The sequence below is a fragment of the Trichechus manatus genome, unplaced genomic scaffold (assembly GCF_000243295.1).
Source record: "Trichechus manatus latirostris isolate Lorelei unplaced genomic scaffold, TriManLat1.0 scaffold00026, whole genome shotgun sequence".
Classification (NCBI taxonomy): domain Eukaryota; kingdom Metazoa; phylum Chordata; class Mammalia; order Sirenia; family Trichechidae; genus Trichechus; species Trichechus manatus.
In genome coordinates this window covers 12133120-12152724 of record NW_004443962.1, presented here as the reverse complement: position 1 = coordinate 12152724, position 19605 = coordinate 12133120, and the positions used below count along the sequence as shown (strand labels likewise).

At 38.3% G+C, this 19605-nt stretch overlaps 1 protein-coding gene across 5 annotated transcripts in view; it reads left to right on the top strand.

The window, feature by feature from the left end:
- The window catches only part of GTF2E1 (general transcription factor IIE subunit 1), a 35563-nt gene extending 17138 nt beyond the window's left edge, over positions 1-18425 (top strand). For 4 of the 5 annotated variants that reach the window (XM_023728834.1, XM_023728833.1, XM_023728836.1 and 1 more), the window contains 3 exons: positions 3960-4161; positions 12086-12327; positions 15819-18425. In XM_023728834.1, the coding sequence (XP_023584602.1) occupies positions 3960-4161; positions 12086-12327; positions 15819-16243 (869 nt within the window). In that variant the 3' untranslated portion in view covers positions 16244-18425. The remainder of the gene's footprint in view (positions 1-3959; positions 4162-12085; positions 12328-15818) is intronic. The other variant, XM_023728837.1, reaches the window with a different exon arrangement.
- The last annotated feature ends 1180 nt before the right edge of the window (positions 18426-19605 follow it).

The following is a 19605-nucleotide window of genomic DNA, read 5'->3' as shown; positions in this document are numbered from 1 at the left end:
TATACTGTGTTCTCTTTTTTCCTCTAATTTTTTTTTTTTTTTTTTGTCACAAAACTAAGTTTATTCAAGTTAAAGTACTGTCATTCTGAGATTGTCCTCCTTATGAAATGATGGTGTCTTAGGCTGGGTTCTCTAGAGAAGCAAAACCAGTAAAGCATATACATAAATTTATATAGAGAGATTTATATAAAAGAAATGGCTTGTGTGGTTGTAGAGGCTGGAACGTCCCAAATCCATGGGTCAGGCTGGAGGCTTCTCCTGAGTCACATAGCCACAGGGGCTGGTGAACCCAGGGTCAGCAGGTCAGACAGCAGGGCTCTTGCTCACAGACTGCAAAGACCAATGAATCCCAAGATCAGCAGGCAAGACAGCAGGTAAGCTGCTAGCTCAAGTTCCAAGAACCAGAGGTCAGATGAATAGGAGCTAGCTGCGACATCCAGAGAGAGCAAAAGGTTCCCATTTGACAATTTCTATACCAGTTGTTCAATGACATTAGTTACATTTTTCACAATGTGTTAACATTCCCTTTAATTTTGTTCTGGTTGTTCCGTTTCCAGTACTCTATAGTTTCCCTGCCCCCTTATCTTCTCATCTTTGCTTTAGAGTAAATGTTGACCTTTTAGTCTCTTACAGATTTTTAGCAGAGCACTGTACTTACGGATAATATCTTTTATATTGTGTGCCACTCTGTTATTTCGCTAAAAGATGATCTTGACATAGTCTCAGTTCAAGGTTTAAAGAGTATCTCAGGGCGATAGTCTCAGGGAGTCCTCTGGTTTCTGCTGGTCCACTAAGTCTGAACTTTTCAAGGATTTGAGTTCTGTTCTGCATTTTCCTTTCTTTCTATCAGGGTCCATCTGTTGTGGCCCTGATCAGAACACTAGTGATAGCCAGGCACCATCTAGTTCTTCTGGTTTCAGGGTAGATGAGGCCATGGCTCATGTAGGCTGTTAGCTTTGTAGACTAGTTTCTTCTCTGAGACTTTGGTTTCCTTCTTACTCTTTTGCTCCAAACAAGTAGAGACCAATAGTTGTATCTTAGATGGCTGCTTGCAAGCTTTTAAGTCCCCAGACGCTAAGCAGAACATGAACTTTGTGAACAATATTATGCCAATTGACTGAGTTGTCCCATGACACTGAGGTCCTAAGCCTTCAGATAAAGGTTTAATTTTTAACTATCACATGGATTATATTCTTTATATTTCTGTTGAACAGACTGAGGCAGGCTGGAACTGTTAGAAAATAATCTAAGATAGCATACCAACTAAAATCTCTTTTGCCAGGGTCACTAATTATCCTTTGTTACTAGACATAAAAGATAGTTTTCAATTCTTGACCTTGAAATATTAGCACCATCTTATTCCCTCTGCACCAGTTCTGTCTCTCAAGGACCCCTCTTTTCTTGGGTTTATACCTTGACTGTCTGTTCTTCTCACTCTCCTTAATCTCTTTGGATAGTCCTGTCTACTGTATGACTTCAGTTACCACCCATATGTTGTTGATTTCTCATATCTAAATTTCTAGTCTAAACCTTTTTCTTGAGCTCTAAGCAGTTGCAGTATTGGCTTCTAATATATCCATTAGGATGGCCCAAGGGCAGTCTGGATTCATAATATCTAAAGCAACTTTATATCTTTTCCTCACTAAAGAACAATTTCTTTTCCTCTTTATTTTGGTAAATAGTATTCTTGTCCAGTTGGTTGAGCCAGAATCTTTATATAGATGCCCATTAGTCAGAGACCCCCCAGGTACACACGTGTAGTTAACAAAGTTGGGTATGTTGATGCTTTCTGCATTAAGGAAGCCACACATGCTAGGGAATCATGGAGTGTCTGAGTAAGGTGTTGGATGGACTTCAAGAATCGGGGCCTCTGTTAGGTAATTTTGTGAGGATTCAGGGAAGTGATGGAAATTTCCTCTGAATTGGGTGCTGTCAAGAAGTGGGGTTACTTTTTGATTCAGTATCTTAAATCTTAGCTGGGAAGTGAGATGAAAGGGTGAGACTAAAACTGATGAAGAAGCACCGGCACTCATGTTCACTGGATTTTTTTGTGGTTTGCAGAGATCTTGTTTTTTCCGTCCTCACATGTGATTCCATAGTGGCTTGATTTTGCATCACACTGTGGTCACAGAAGACCTTATCTGATTTTGGTGATCTGTGAGATTTTTTATGTTCAACAGAAAAACACCGCAGCCTAACTCTGTGTTGGGCTACCTCCTCACTATGAGGAGCTGCTTTTCTCTTACCTATTTGGGATACACATAGAAAACTACGTAGCATTTGGACAGCAGGAAGATGGATGAAGAGTGTTTTAGACAGGATGTATGAACAACGAATTTACATGGCAATGACTTTCTACGTGAGGGGCAATGAAGAAACTCACTGTGTTTGGATTGTATCAGTAGGATCTGGTGTTAATGTTGAGGCAGAGATACCTTATTTGTTTATTCCTCACTCGGGGAAGGAGGCATGGTGATTAAGTTATGTATCAATCACATATGGGGCCTTTTAAAGCTAAGTAATGCTTAAGAGTGTGAGTTTAAGCACAATAGTTTGGGTTTGAAACTTTCCTCCCTCTACCTCTAGTATGGTAGTTGTATGATTTTGAGGGGGAGTTATATTTTTGAACCTCTGTCTACTACAGATTAAAAAAACTAGCAATAATAATGCCAACCTTAGAAGATTAGTAATGCCTGGCAGTTAGCAGGCACTCAATATACAATAGCTGCTGTTACCACTTTTCTTCCTTTTAGTGGCTATGTGTCTTTGGACAAATCACGAAACTCCTCAGAGCCTCAGTTCTACATTTACTTTACAGGATTCGTGTAAAGATCACAAAGTGTACATGGGAGCATTTTAGAAACAGAAGGCACTACACATAGAAAATAAACATCTAGTACATACGCTGTCAGGGAGCCTGGGTGGCATAAGCGGTTTGTGATCAGCTGCTAACCAAAAGGTGGCAGATTGAACCTACCCTGTGGCTCAACAGAAGAAAGTCTTGGTGATCTATTTCCATAGAGATTATAGCCAAGAAAACCCTACGGAACAGTTCTACTCTGTAACACGTGGGGTTCCATGAGGCTGACTTAATGGCAGCTGACAACCACAGCGATATAGTCTCTCAAATGTTTGAATTTACTTGACAAGTAAGAACTGTGCTTGGGTTAGGATGTCGTTGGGCCACATTATGCAAGGTCTTAAATGTTAGATTTTATGCCATAGACTTTAGAAACTCAGTTACCAGATAGACTTTAGAGCAGAGGGATGAGATGATAAAAACAGTGGCTTACTTCAGAAGCTTGGCGTGGGAGAGGGAGAACCTCAGGTTTCAAAGGCTAGAACTAGGAAACTGTTTCAGGCCAAGTGATGATGTCTAGGTTAGTGATATGACAGTAGATGTGAGGAATATAGAAATAAGAAAAATTAAGTTTTCTTGAACTTTAATTGTGAACATGGATTAGTTAAATTTGTTTAGACACGAATGGTTAGTAAGTTTGAGGAAATAGCCTTGTGACAATGCACAGTATCACCTGTTTTAGGTATTTCTTTGGCTTTTTCCATCATGTGGACCGAACTGTGTACTGTGCTAAAGGAAAGCCGTTGGGAGAGGAAAGGGTACAGGTTTGGGTGGTAGTTGTAAAGCAATTGCTTTAAGCTTAAAATAAGCACAAATATGCTAGAAATGTGATTAAAAACTGTTTTGCTGAAGTTACTTTGAAATGCATCAAAAAACAATAGATGGATAGATGTGATAATAATAGATGTGATAAATGTAGCAAAATGTAAATTGTAGAATCTAGATGAACACATGGGTGTTCACTCAAATTCTTTCGAACTTTTCTCTATACTTGAAGGTTTTATAATACATTTGGAGACGGTGGTGGTGTAAACTGTTGGCTAAAGACTTGTGTTGAGAACTTCACTTCCTTGACCGGAGACTTTTGTCTTCTCTGTAGGAACTTTCCGCTGTACTTTTTGTCAGACAGAGGTAGAAGAGGATGAATCAGCAATGCCCAAAAAAGATGCGCGTACACTTTTGGCAAGGTTTAATGAACAAATTGAGCCTATTTATGCACTGCTTCGGGAGACAGAGGATGTGAACTTGGCCTATGAAATACTTGAACCAGAACCCACAGAAATCCCAGCCCTGAAACAGAGGTGAGTGTAGGCTCTGTGGTCTTACTAAGAGCTCTTTAACTTCACTTTTGTTCTAACTACCTGTACTTTGGAGAGCAGGTGCCAGTAAATAATTTACCAGGTGACTAAAGCCTATACTGTTAACATAGGTTGTAAGCTCTACAATACTTGTCTTATTAACTTGTGCCTGTGATGAAGTTCATTTGTACTGAATGCAGAACAGTATGAGCCTTAGGAAAATCTTTAAATAGTCAAGTTGGACTTCACGTACTCACTTTTCTTGGGTCTGCTGCAACTCAGCTGATTGTTAGCTAATCCTAAATTGGTTAATGCCTCTTGGGGGTAGTTGAGTTTTTCTAGCCAACTTCTGAAGGCTGAAGTTCTTTAAGGAATATAGTTTTCTTCATTCTATTTTTTTGTTTCTGGAGTATTTTAACCACTCATTTCTTGCCTTTCTTAGGTGTAAATGCAACTTCCTCAAAATTGAAGTACATTAGTTGTTACCAATGGGTTAATACTTCTAGCTGTGGCTCCCTGTTTTCACCTGTGTACCCTAATTTTGAATTGCAGAGGCAGCCTTAGTTTTGCTGTGCCTTGAGAAGTGATTTATATTCCTTTTTGAAAGCATAAATGAGAATTGGGGTCAGGGATTTCTTTCCTGTGCTACCATTTGGTTTTTTTTTCCCTCTTCCCCAAGGTCAAGCTGAGGGCTTAGAGTTTATGGCCACCTACTCCCTTCCATAGAGCCCAAAGTCTAATTCAGGCTGTGCTTATATAGTTTTTAGGAGCACTCTTAGTATTTTATTTCCTCTGGTACTGATGCTGGAGCCCTGGTGGCACCAGTGGTAAGCGTTCGACTGCTAACCAAAAGTCGGCAGTTCGAATCCACCAGCCACTCCTTGAAAACCCAGTGGGGCAGTTCTGCTCTCTCCTGTAGGGTCTCTGTGAGTTGGAATTGACTCGATGACAATGAGTTTGGTTTTGGTTTGGTACTGATGCTACAGAATGGCCAGTTCTGGGCAGTTGAGCACATTTTCTTTTGGGTGTTTAAACAGTCCAGTTGTACAGCAGATTTTGTATCTGTACAAGCTATGAATTTTCTGGCCTGGCACCAAGTATTAGTTGGGTTGTTTTTTGCTGTGCATAACAGAGAAATCAGCTAGAGGCAGATTGAACAGTAAGAAAAACTTACCGTGGGCGGCCAGAAGTCCTGAGAAGCACCGTTCAGAATTGGTTAATTTCACAGCTAAATTATATTCTCAAGGATCTAGTTTTATTCATCTTTATTTGCTCCTGAATGTCTCCTCTTGGGACTATGAGGGGAGTTCGCCTGAGATGGCCATGTTTTTGTAGGCATCCCATGCAGATGATAATGTCCAAATACAGAAAAAGAGACCATGCTTACGTCCTATTTTAACTGAAGGAAGCTTTCCCAGAGGCCCTCCTTCATCCCACTCTTCTAACATCTCACTGGCCAAAAGTGCTTTATATGCTTATTTCTAAACCAGCCTCTGGCACAGAAAATGGCATCACATGATTAGTGCTTAGGCTAGTTAAGAGTCATTTCCTAGGGCTGGGGAATGATCTAGAGTCCTTTGGAGCAAATAGCCATCAGTATCCAAACAAAACTAGTCAGCAGAGAAGGGGAGGAGCCACAGCTGGTGGGCAACCAGTATCAGCTACATCACTGGAAGTCTTAAGTTTCATCACTGGAAGTCTTTTAAGTTTTTCTTACTGGTCATTTGGTCTTTTATCAATTTTTAAAAATCTTTTTCTGTCCATATAAGTTATACTATAGCTCTAATACAAAAGCCAGTGAGGGAAATAGATTTCATAAAAATGCAAAATATTCTAAGGGTTGCCATGAGTCAGAATCAACTTGGTGGAAACTGGTTTTATTTTTATTTTTGGTTTATGGTTTGATCCTTTCGTATTGAAATATGAATATATTCTATCTCTCTCATTGCTTTCTACACAGTGTAGTACTGTGTATGAATTATTCTTGTGTTTCCCCTTCTAACTATAATATTTGTCTTGTTTATTAAGATACTTCCCCACTACAGTAACATTCATTCACCACCTACCACAGTCCCCTCTCCATTCCAAGATCTTTCTTTAGATATCTCTTACCCCATGCTTAAGAGAAGTCTTAGTGGTACAGTGACACCAGAGGCCCAACAGCAGCTTACTGTATCAAGTCACCTGCTTCTCATCAGAATGATGGTGACTCCAGCAATTAGGAAGAATCAGGAGATAGAGGAAATAAACTGATCAGGAAAGAGGATTCCCAACAGTCTGGTGACTAAGGAAGAAAGGGGGAAATAGAGGCAGGAAAGGGAGACAGAATGGAGTACCTAGAGTTGTAATACAGAACAACTGGAGTTGTTTCCACCTGATCAGGGGAAAGACCATTGGAGCTAGGTTAGAAGATGTTACCCTGACTGAGATGGCTCCACAAAACATTGGACAAGCTCTATTGCCTGGATATAACATCCTAGAAGTGGTGTTGATTTAGACTTTCTGTACTATAGGATCTGTTTCAGACTATAAAAATTCATAACAGCCATTTGCACCCGAGGTACAAGAATGAATCATCAGTAGTGAGATATGGGAACTCAGGGATAATAGTATTCATTTATTTATTTATTTTTTTTTTAAATAAGTAACATCGGTGTTAGTTTGGTTACGGGATGTGTAACCAATTAAATTCTAGCTTGTCCTAGATCAGGAACCAGAAACTGCCTCTACAGAGCTTGTCAGTTGGCTTAACCCCAGAGTTGATGGATAGTTCCATCCTGTCATCACGGCAGCTCATTGGTGTTATCGGTGGTGTCACTAGGGGGATGCAGACCACACCGGGTGACACTGTCAGAAGGGATGACACCAGAATGACTGTTTGTAAAATTTTTGCGCAGTGTTTCAGCGTAAATTTATTATTTTTTATAAAAATACCTCTATAGTTAGTTATAACAACAAGAAATTTTTTGTAAACCAGCTTGCATATATCAATATACTTTCAAGGCTAAAACTCTATGCTAATTTACTTTTTGAACCTTCTGGTCAGAGCTGTCAGTATTACCCAGTTACAGTGATGCTTCAGATCACATGGTTTTGTCTGCACGTGCTACAAACATACGCTGTTGTTTTTGTTGCTGCCAGTGTTTTTATAGTTGCTGATTTTGTCAAATTTTCTGGTGCTTTAGGTACAGTATTGTGGTAATTAGTATTTGTGAGCCTATCAATAACTTTTCTGAGACTGAAGTAGTAATTTAAAGGAAAAAGAGAAAAATCAAAAAAGTCTTCCCCTCATTTGCTAATAATGTTGTAATTCGTTTTAGGAAGATTTAACAAAAACAATTTTGTTGTTAGTATTCATATAATCTAAGAAATATTAAATTTAAGCAATTTACAGCTATATTTATCACATATTATTCTATGATTAAAATTGATAATAAGCTTACATGTGTAACATTTATTGATTATATAACTCTGATAACTAAATAGAGAAATTGACCGTTTAAAACATGAAGTGGGGGAAATGCTGTTTCTTGATACATGTTTAGAAATGTAACTTAATCTTAAATTCAGTTTTGTTTAAATTTTAGTCTTTTAAAAATTTTCTTTAAAATCTTCGCTGTCTTACAAATATGTATTTTCAGGGTTTAAGGTTAAATCATGGTTTAAAAGAATAGTGACCCATTAAAAAGTTAGTTGGCAAAAGGCATTGAAGGCCAGGAGAGAAAAGTTCTGATTTAGTTGAGGTGTTCACTAAGTGCAGAAATGCTTGTAGATTTGTTCCTGATATTATTGTTTTTATGGTATTATTTCATTTATGAATATATTTCCATATGTATTTGTCTACAACTTCTGCATTATTTGGGCCTTTACTGATAATGCAGACCTAATCCATTAATGTATCGCATGTGATGGTAAAGTTTAATGTTAAAATGAACATAATTTTGATGTAGCTCTTAAACGTTTTACTTCGAATTTTATTGTTTTCTTACCGAATTTTCACTTTAACCATGTGAAACTATGTAAATGTAAATATATTTAGGCCGTGCATATGATTTTGTAATTTAAAGGTGTAATTTTAATTTTGCTTGTTGTTTGTGTCGCTACTATTGCCATTACATTCAGTGATATATAGGAATTACGATTTACGAGTAAACATTAGTACAAAAACATTCCTAAGGTTCTTTATGATCTGGTACGGGGGAAGGGGAGTGACACCACGAGTTACCGCACTGGCTGACACCAATCCTAGTGACACCACTGGGTAATATTTAAAGTCTTTCCATATTGCTTAAATAGAATTCCTTGCCGGTAACCTCTCCTTTTCATCATCTCTTATGTAACACTTACCTTAAAGACATTTAAGAATTTAGTTTTGAAATTGTCCTCCTTCCTTACCCCCGAGTAAGAGTTACATCTTTTAAAACTTAACAGTTCTGAAATGTCTTAAATAATGTGAAAAGATTCAAACCTGAATTGTCAGTTTTGTCATCTTCAAGTGAAATGTGTACATTCTCTTCATGGAAGAAAATTTAAATTTGTAGGAGTGAACCTAGTTGTCTTTCATCTAGATTTTCTCCAGTGCCACATTTGCTGGTGATTTAGATTTGTCTGTGTCTGTGGTGAAGGTAGAAATTAAATCTGTGCAGTCAATGCTCCATGGTTAAAAATATCTTTTTTAAAAGTTCTTCCAAATTTTAAAATTTGATTTATGGTCAAATTTCTCCTGCCTCAAACTAGAATAAAACCAATCTTGAGTTTCTGAAGGGAGTACTAAAAACAGACTTTTAAAATGTTGTCTCTTGCTAACATTTTAATTTTCCTGTTCTCTTTCTCTAGTCTTTTTGTTGTTCTTCTCTACTCAAGTACTGAATACTTGCTAAACTTCAGAAGATAGTCATCAGAGTCAACTCTAAAGATAGAACATAGATGAAAACCGTGTTGAGGATTATATAGTGAGAAACAGAGTAACCTCAGAAAGAGTGAATGAAACATTTAAGAGTCTGGATGAAGGACAGACAGATGAAGACAAGAATTTAGTTGGCCATATCAGAACTAGAGAAACATTGAGTTGGTGGAAAGAGACAGAAAAGGCATATGGCTAGCTCAGGAAGTCACATGAGGGGTAGACAGGCATATAGAGCAGACTCAGGATGACAAGACAAAAACATTGGCTGAGGATATAAGAGGCATTTAAAAGGTGTCAGGGAGACACAAATTGATGAGAGAGGAAAAAGTCAGATTGTAGCGTGAGCACAGCAAACACATAAGCACTCATCAGGCCAGGAGAGAAGAGAAGAGAAAGAAAAGTGAATGCTGAGGGAGACCTAAATTAAAAAAGCCAACCTACACCAGGATAAGCAGTCAGATTACAGTGAAGGCAGTGACACAGTCTTTTAGAAGGCAGCATGGAACAGGTAGCAGATAGCAATGACTAGGGACAGATATGGATTAAATTGAGAGAAACGTAAGTGGTGCAAAAAGTAACATCAGGTGAATGCATAAAGAAATAGAAGATAGAGAGCAGGTATTTGCAGTTGTAGCATCAGACTTTAAAGTATAGCAAGACAAACAGATTGGTTACAGAGAGAGATACCTCGTAGTTCTAGACTCAGAGTGGGAGAGCAGATAACTAGTACAGAGTGAGAGCAATGAGACAAATATGGAGGAGGCAAAAGAAGTGATTGAGATACGGAACAAATAGAACAGGCACCAGGAAGAAGTGGGAGAGAGTGGTTTACATAGAAATACAAAGTGGCACTGGGTACAGCTAGAGCAACACAAGAATGCAGAAGCAGTAACTGGCAGGCATGGCTTAAATGACCAAATTAGCCTGGCTTGAACAACTGGAGAGAGCATTTGTTGTGATAGCAAAAGTGGCAAGGGGCCTGTAGATATCCAGAGGCAGGACAAGAAGGATGTGGATAAGCCCAGGGTTACCTTCAGAGGGTGATCAAAAACAGGGAGAGATGTAGTAGGCTGATCATATACATGGGCAGATATACATCAGAGAAGCCTCAAGTAAGCAGTGAGACAGAATGCCCAACTAGATGATATGAAGTGGGCCCAGAAAGCAATGAAGAGTGATGGTATAAGCAGAAATGAAGTAGGGCCAGAGAGAAGCAAAAACAGTGAATGGCTTGTGAGAGAGAGAAGTGGTATATACGGCATAAACACAAGTGAAGAGATGTTGATTAGGTTCAAAACGAGACAGGGCTCCACAAAGGAGACCATCCAGCATCTGTGGAAAAGGTTTAGAGAAGAATGGAAGAGAAGTAAAGGAGAAACATGAGGCCAAAAGAGTTAGTCAGTGGACACTGAAAGGAACACAGCAAGAGGTATGAGAAAGATACAGAGCAGGCACAGAATGAGTGGGTAACTCAGGAAGTATGAAAATAGGTTATGGAATGGAACAAAGCTGTCCAAGCAGAGGAGTAGGGAGAGCCATGCATAGAAGTTGATGGAGAAAGCGTCAGTAGTAGGCAGAGAAAGACAAGGCGTGAGCTCAGACACACAGTGGATCAGTTGATTGAGAGTCAAGCAAGCAGATAAACACAGGGAGCAGCAGAAAGACTGACAACTTGGCTTAACTCATTGAGATGGGGAAATGTAAGTGACTGGAGAAAGACAAGGAATGATCAGACCTGGAACAGACTAACAGGCAAAGAAGAGGTAAAAAGAAAAATCAAAATAGGCTGAGAAACAGATTATGGAGAGAATGGTTGCAGATGGATACAGAGACTATCCACAGTGGCCGAGATGGTAAGACAGAAAAGAGGCCGGGGGTTACTGCAGAGAGATGTGCCTTACTAGATGAGTGGCAGGAGAAGAACATTAACTCTAAGTTGAGGGCTGGCTTTGTGGAATACTTTTCTAGCCTCTTCCTTGGTCAGCCTTATAAAAGAAAGGAAAGAGCACACAAAGCCACTTTGAATTATTCTGGATCAAGCTGAGAGAATGTTATTAAAAACATAATGTGTTTTTGTTATGATTAAGCATAGAATTACCATATGACCCAATAATTTTAAAAACATTTGTCCACACAGAAACTTGCACACAAATGTTTATAGCAGCTTATTTACTCACAATAGCCAAAAGGTAGAAATAGCCCAAATGTCCATGAACTGAGGAATGGATGAACAAAATATGGTATATCCATTCACTGGAATATTATTTGGCCATAAAGAGGAATGGATACTGATGCATGCTACAATATGGATGAACCTTGAAAACGTTATGCTAAGTGAAAGAATCTAGTCACTAAAGACCAGATATTATCTGATTCCATTTATATAATATATCCAGAGTAGGCAAATCTATATATAAAGAAGATTATGTAGTGGTTACTTAGGACTGGGGGAAATAGGGGGATATTGAGGTGATAGCTAAAGGATACAGGTTTCTTTTGGAGTTGATGAAATTATTCTAAAGTTTGACTATGGTGAAGGTTGAACAACTCTGAATAAACGAAGAATCATTGAGCTGTATATTTTACATGGGTTAATTGTATGGTGTGTGAATTGTATCTCAGTAAAGCTAATATAAAAAGTCCTTCATGCTCCCGTCTCAAAATCAAACACACACACACACACAAATATATAACATGTTTTAAATTTTTTTTAAAGCAAAATGCTCAGGACAGATGTTACTGAGAGAGGTTTTTGCCAGACTAGTGTCTTTATATGGATTACATCACCATATCATTCCCCCTCCTTTAAGTAGATTTATTAAAGTATCTAAATCCATAAAACCTCAGTTATCATCACCCTGAGGTGTAAGAGAGGTTTGTCAGAATTGTTAAAGTATGTGTACACCATTGCTGGGTAGCATTTATTTGTAATATTTAAGTAACTGCTTCCCCAACTGCCCTTTTCCAGTACCAAGACTTTAATTTTTGCTGTTCCTGCCCTCCTCTGATCTTTTTATATAGCAAGGACCGTGCAGCAACTACTGCTGGAGCTGCTGGCCTGGCAGGTGGGCACCACCGGGAGGCATGGGCCACCAAAGGCCCCTCCTATGAGGACTTATACACTCAGAATGTTGTCATTAACATGGATGACCAAGAAGATCTTCATCGAGCCTCACTGGACGGGAAATCTGCCAAAGAGAGACCCATTTGGTTGAGAGAGAGCACTGTCCAAGGGGCGTATAATTCTGAAGGTATGAAAGAAGGTAAGAGTAGAAGTCAGTAAAATGGATATATCTGGGGTTCAGTAGAAAATGAATTTGACTTAGAGGGAAATTACCTGGGCACTTCTTAAATAGTTTTATTGATAATTCACTACATTGCTTTATAAAACATTTGCATTATAACAGGAAGTAAGAAATTAAACAATAAGCATTAAAACCCTAACTGGTATACTTACATTGTCCTTCAGCTTAGTTGAAATAACAAATAGACAGCTTTTAAATCTCAATTTTAGATTTGAGGAATTGACATCTCTTTTTCTTAATTTCTTAGAAAAGTGCTATTATGTTCAAGGTGGCCAAATTCACCTCTCCTGTAATATTATGTGGCCCTAACTTATATGCATTTGTATTTTTCTGTACTGGGAGCCATAACTATGCACTAGTACACATTTTTTGATGTTACCTCATAGAAATACCAAAGAGTTTCTGCTACCTGAAATATGTAAAAAGATACCACAATGATTAACATACCTGACGTTTTCTCAGTTTAAGAAGACTGGCAGAACTTTATTCTAGAAAATTTTAGAAATCTCTCTGAGCCATAAAGGGTTAAGAATTGCATAATAATCTTCAGAAATTTGAAAACTGCAAGATTTTACTTCTTTTAATCTAAGTTACTGGATTCAGAGGCTGTGAATGGTGATGGTTTCAAGGTGTAGAAAATGGGAGGCTAAGACTGGACAAGACGACTCAGAAACTGGAAGGCAGAGGTGAGAGGGGGTCTCTGTACCTCTGGTTAGATTTCATCAGTGCAAGAATCTATGTGTCTTTATTCCCACATGATATGTCATTACCAACGTGTCATCTGAGTATGGTTCTTTAATGCTAAAGAATCATCAGTAACTGAAAACCACTTCAGTTTTTTGCCCTTTCTCCTAACTTCTTTTCCCTTCCTAATTACCATGTCTTTACAGGGTATACTAGGCATTGTAAAAGTAGGGTGGAGTTGGGTAGTGAAAATAAAAGCAGGTGATAATTCTAATGTGATTTTCTTTGACGTTTTAGTTCCTATCAGCAAAAAAGTTTTCTTTGGCAATCATACTTCACTTTCCCTCCTGCCCACTGATTCGCCCTGGTGGTGCAGTGGTTAAGTGCTCAGCTGCTGAGAGGTTGGCGGTTTGAAACCACCAGCCGCTCCACTGGAGAAAGATGTGGCAGTCTGCTTCCATAAAGATTATAGCCTTGGAAACCATATGGGCAGTTCTACTCTGTCCTTTAGGGTTGCTATGAGTCGGAATCGACTTGAAGGCAACAGGTTTGGTTTGTTTAATAATGTTTAGTTATTTTGATTGATTGAAGTTGTTTTACATTATACAGTAGTTAGTTTGTACAACTATTTAACAGGTTTGTTATCCCCATCTTGGCTTCTTGCCTGTTTTTGAAGCAACCAAACTTTCTGTTCTTTGACCGTAGATACAAAATTGAATAAAACAAAACTATTGTTAACTAATATTATATACAGTTAGGCTATAAGTTTAACATTCAATGTTTATAATTTCTAAAATAATAGAATTTGAATCATAAGGTTAAATAAGTCTTCTAGTCTACTCAATTAAGTTTTGTGAATATTTCTTTCTATATACAGTAGGATAGTATGCTGTCATGTTTAAATTTGTCTTCATTAAGGTAGAACAACCTCTATCCAGTGAATGTGTGAAGTGAGTCATATTTGTCCTAAACTTAATTTTCCTCAAACTTCAGTCATGTTAATATCTTTAAAAATTTTATAGACTTCATGTTTCCTCTACCCATAGTTTTTGTTTTGTCTTTTTCTGTAATATCTCTAATTGTAGTATACTTTACTTGAGACCAGGAGCCCTGGTGTTGCAGTGGTTAAGAGCTCAGCTGCTATCCAAAAGACTAGCAATTCAAACCTACAAGCCGCTCCTTGGAAACCCTGTGGGGCAGTTCTACTCTGTCTTATAGGGTTGCTGTGAGTTGGAATCAACTTGATGGCAGTGGGTTTCATTTGGTTTGGGTTAGAATATGCCTGACATTTACGATAATGTCATCTACCATCATCATCAAGAGAAGGCTCAGAAATGTCCAGTTCTGGATAAAGTGAAAACACCTTCTCTTTAATCCATTAAAATGGATTAGCTCTAACCCTGGACATTTTGGAAAGTACAGAACTCCTGAGATATTAGCCTTTTTGGTTTTACTTGAGACCCTAAGCACTTCACAAATATTCACTTAACTACAGTAACCCAGTGTGGTAGATACTATTATTTTTTTCCCCTTTTTGCATTTGAGAAAATTGAAGCAAGAGAAATGAAGTAACTTAGTCAAAACCACATAGCTAGTAAGTGTTAAAGTCAGGATTTGAATCAGGGAGTCAGGTTCCAAACAACGCTTTTAATCCTTTTATATATTTTAAATGGTAGTATGTTTGATATTATTATCAGAATACAAAATACAAATGTTTCTCTCAAATGTTTCTTCTATAATATATCAGATGTTTACACAGCATGAAAGGAGATGTGTGGTGAGAGCTTTATTCCTTTTTATAAAGAGTTCAAAGTATATGTAGTTTACCTCAGGAAAATAAAACTGCCATTCCTTTACTCATTCAGAAAAATACTTATTTAGTGCCTAACAAGTGACAGGCACTATTCTAGGTGCATGTAATATATCAATGAGTGAAAAAGACAAATACCTATCATAGTACAACCTACTTCTGGGAAAAGGGAAGATAGAGACAGAAGACGTACACTACTTATGGTAGAAAGTAAATGCTGTGGAGAAAATAGAGGTGGGCGATGGTGACTGGGAAGGTGGGAGTAGGGATGAGTTACAAGACAGTGACATTTGAGGAAATACATGAAAGATAGGAGGGAGTTAGCCATGGATGCCTAGAGGAAAGATATGCCAGGCAGAAGGAATAGGCAGTGCAAAGGCCTTGAAATAGAAATGTGTCTAGTGTGTACAAAAGTACCACGTAGGCCACGGGCTGGAGCAGAATGAACAAAGAGGAAGGAGACAAAGTAAGTGGCAGGGCAGGAGGGAGGGATTTCAATTGGTGTAGAACCTTGTAGGCCATTGTAAGGCTTTTGGCTTTTACCCTGCTCAAGATGAGGAGCTGTGTTTTGATTTCCTGCTTCACCAGCTACTATACTTCGTCCATTATAGACATTATTCAATATGTTGTTATCCAGAGCCCTAAAAAGGTAAACGCTTTTATCATTCCATTTTATGGAAAGAGGTACTGCAGTTTAGAGACTATAAATAACTTACAGGAGTGGTACAGCTTGCAGGTGGAAGAACCCAGATTGAAATCTAGGCTGTATTACTGTGAAAATCCATGTGTTTAACCTTTAGGCTACTTAAGCTCCAGTACGTAAGAAACATTTTGAAGATCTTATGGACAGTAGCCCAAAAAACAGAACCAGTGGACGTCTGTGTTAATTTTATCCCACAGTTACAGGAATTCCCTTTATATTTGAGGATATTAACTTTCTGGATTTTCCCCCCAGGTGGCATAGATATAGACGCATATCAGGAGCACGAGGATGGCCGTGCAGGGCCAGATGATAATGAGGAGGTCATGCGAGCACTGCTCATTCATGAGAAGAAGACTTCCTCTGCCACAGCTGGCTCAGTGGGAGCAGCTGCGCCTGTGACCGCTGCCAACGGAAGTGACTCGGAGAGTGAGACCAGTGAGTCAGAAGATGACTCTCCACCCCATTCGGCGGCTGTGTCTGTGCACCGTCGGGAAGAGGATGAGGAGGATGATGAGTTTGAAGAGGTGGCAGATGACCCTGTTGTCATGGTGGCTGGCCGTCCATTCTCCTACAGTGACGTGAGCCAGCGGCCAGAGCTGGTGGCCCAGATGACACCAGAGGAGAAGGAAGCATACATAGCAATGGGGCAGCGTATGTTTGAGGACCTCTTTGAGTGAGCTTTTCCTCGTTCCTCTAATGCTTGTTTCAAAAAGAAATTCCCCACCTTGAAGAAAAGTGTTTAAGTTGGTTTTCTACCCTTCTTGATGTAAAGCAGTTGTTAATCTTGTGCAAAAAGTAAAGGGAGAGAAAGTTTGATTTTTATGCCAGAAGTTCCCCAGCAAGGCAGGTTGACTCTAAGCATCCCCTTCCCTGCATTTCCTACAGTATTGGACTATTTTACTGTATTTACGTATCTAATTGTTTTCCTTTTTAAGATACATTTTTCTCTCTTGTGAAATGAATAGAGGGAAGTCTGTAAGGTGAGTTCTTCCTGTCCACAGAAGCCTATTACAGTAGGTTACAATTAATTCACTGATCACATCTTTTTTATCTGTTCTGACCAAGTGTTCCAAACAATTCCTTATATTGCTGCCTACCAAAGCAGCTTGCCAATGGGCAAATCATTGATGAGGGGAAAAAAATCCTAAAACTTCACATTTCCTCACAATTGGCGGTGCAGTCAATATGTCAGAGGTGGGGGGTTGGGGTGGGAGTATGTGCAGAGGAGAGATGGATATGCCTGAATCTCATGATTAATATCAATCCACAATTGTGTCTTTAGAACTGACCATACTGGTCGATTCTGTTGTTTTCCTTAATGCCTTTGGTTTGGTGTTGGGTGATAGAAAACAGAAAGTGCGCTTGGTGAAGCCTTATGAAGAAATTAGAAACAAACACGAATTTACAACGAGGAGTCCATGTAAAGTGGTAAAGAGTGGAGAGCATTGGGGGCAGTGCCTTTTGAATGGCCTGAGTGGGTGAGGATTTGGAAATCATTTATGTAAAGCTGAGATTGCCCACCGCCCCACTCCTGCATCTCTTGACACTACTACACATTGTTTAATGAGGCTGTTCTAGAAATTGGCGTAGAATAATTGATTACTCCCCTTCCTCTCTTTCTCCATCATCGAAGGCCTTTTCTGTCTGTCCTTAGGTTCTCATCAGACATGGTATTTTAGAGCATATCCAGTGTATTGTTGAGCATTGTAACCTTGAGGAACATAGTTTGTTTTTGGTTCTGATAAGTAGTATGGTATTATTCCCTAAGGTAGAACTTTAAAAATAAAAAAACCTTTCATACAGGGGTCTATAACAATTGTATTTTTTGTAATATTTTCCCTTGAATTGTAATTTCTAAGTATTTATCATTTTGTAGTACATGCGTGAAGTTAAGATCATACTTTAGAATATCTGAGCCTTGTGTGAAGTGACGTTTCATTTACCTGGGTTGTATTAATGACTGAATATTGACAATAAATCTATTTTATACTGATTGAAATTTGTTAATTTCTAGCTCTGTAACATCTTGGAGCATAATTAAAATGAATTCTCTTCCCATTTAAAAAAATGTTTCAGACCTTTTTTCTCTTAATAATATTATTTAAGATAATAGAGGCAATTTTATGTGGTCTAAACTTTTTCTGCCATAAGTTGCCTTAAGAATAATCTTTATCTAACTTGTACACGTGAGACCATTCAACTTTTAAACCCTATTTTTTAAACTTTCATAGTTATAGGAAGAAGTTTTATTTAAATAAAATGGTAATCAAATGTTAATTTTTAAAATGTGATTATAGGGGAACTGTCAGAGCTCTTTATTTCAATGAATAAATGTTTCTCACTATTTTTTCTTGAATCTAATTCTGTATATTCTACTTCCTGAAGCTACTGTTCTATTTTTCTTTCCCATTACTTAACAGCTTCTTTAAAAATCATGTGTATTAGTTGAGTATTTCTTTCGTCTCCCCCTTGAAATCTGTTTTTTGCCCTATTATCACACTGAAAGAGCTTTCTGTAGTCCTAACTGTTCAACCTAACAGTGCTTTATTCCTCTTACTCTTTGGCCTTTCTTCAGTATTTGATGCTATCAACCCATCCTTTCTCCTGGAAACTTTTTTATTTAGTATCCTAGTCATTACACTGGCCTGGTCCTCTACCTCAGTGGCTCTTCCTGCTTATCCTCCTTCAGACTTTATTTTCCTGTGCTGTATGTGTGGACATACTTTAAGGCCGAGGTTTTTCTTTATTCTTTTTTTTTACCCTGTGGAATTTATGTTATGGATAAATGTCACAAGTGAAGACAAGAGTTTGAATAAGGATATGCATTGCAGCAGTGTTTGAAATAGAATAAAATAGATCGATACCTAGTTGCACTAAATGTGCATTAATCAGGGATTAGTTAAATTATTTTCCCATGAAACCACATAGCCAAAGGGAACATATTGACAGAAAAAGATATCTGTAATATGGTAAGTATAGAAGGATTCAGTTTTTCTACCTTTGTGGGTATTTGTGTATGTGTGTGTAAGTAAAGAAAATAAGTAGCTAACAGTGCTGATTATGTGCCAGACACTAATTTAACTGCTTTACATGTGTTGACTCATTAAATCCTTTATAATAAACCTGTGAAGTAGGTAAATGTGTATAAAGATACATATTCTGTTAATAATTGGGGATGAAAATTACAGTGGTCTTAATATGTTATAATGGAAATATAATCCCATTTTGCAGAAAGACTTAAATGGATGTTTAACGAATTTCATGTAAAAATTACCTGATAAAATTAAAAGCATAGAAATAGAATGACAGAAGCAAACTTTTTTTTTTTATGTTAATGCTAGGGCTTTTAGATGTAGTTTTTTTTTTTTTTTTTTAAATCCTGGGTCTGTCATTTCCTTGGACAAACATCTCTGACCTTATTCTCAAAATTAATAAGAAAATATAATTGAACACATAAAATTTTGGACATTTTTCAATAACTTATCTAATAAAGCAATATCAAGCTCTACTGAGTCTTACCAGACAGGTTTGCCTCTGGAGCAGCACAGAATTCTAGGGAGGAAAGTCAGTCGGTGACAGAGAACCAAAATGAGCCCTTGAGCCCTGCCAGCTATCAGCCTCACTCATAGAAACCAGATTCCTGGCTAGCCCTTATTATAGGCTGTGGTGACAACTCCAGCTGTCCTGTGACCACAGTATCTCCCAACCTTGGGTATAAGCCTGCCCTGTGACAATAGAACTTTTTGATCCTAACATGATGGAGTACTTCTTCAGCATCTTTTCTTTGGGGGATGGAGGGTTTTATATCCTCTGGCTCTAGCTCTCTGCTTCCCTGCTTTTCCATCTCTCTTCTGTACTACCTGTACTGACTTCCCACAATACCACCAACATGTCCATGTAGAAGACCTTCAAGCCAAAGATTCTAGGGTAATGGGCAAGGGCTGGGGGAGTCAGTGAGAGAGGTTTCTGTCTCAGCACTGCATAGTCAGGGAGTAAGATTGGTTAGTGTACATCCCTGCTCTTAAAGAGGCTCTTAACT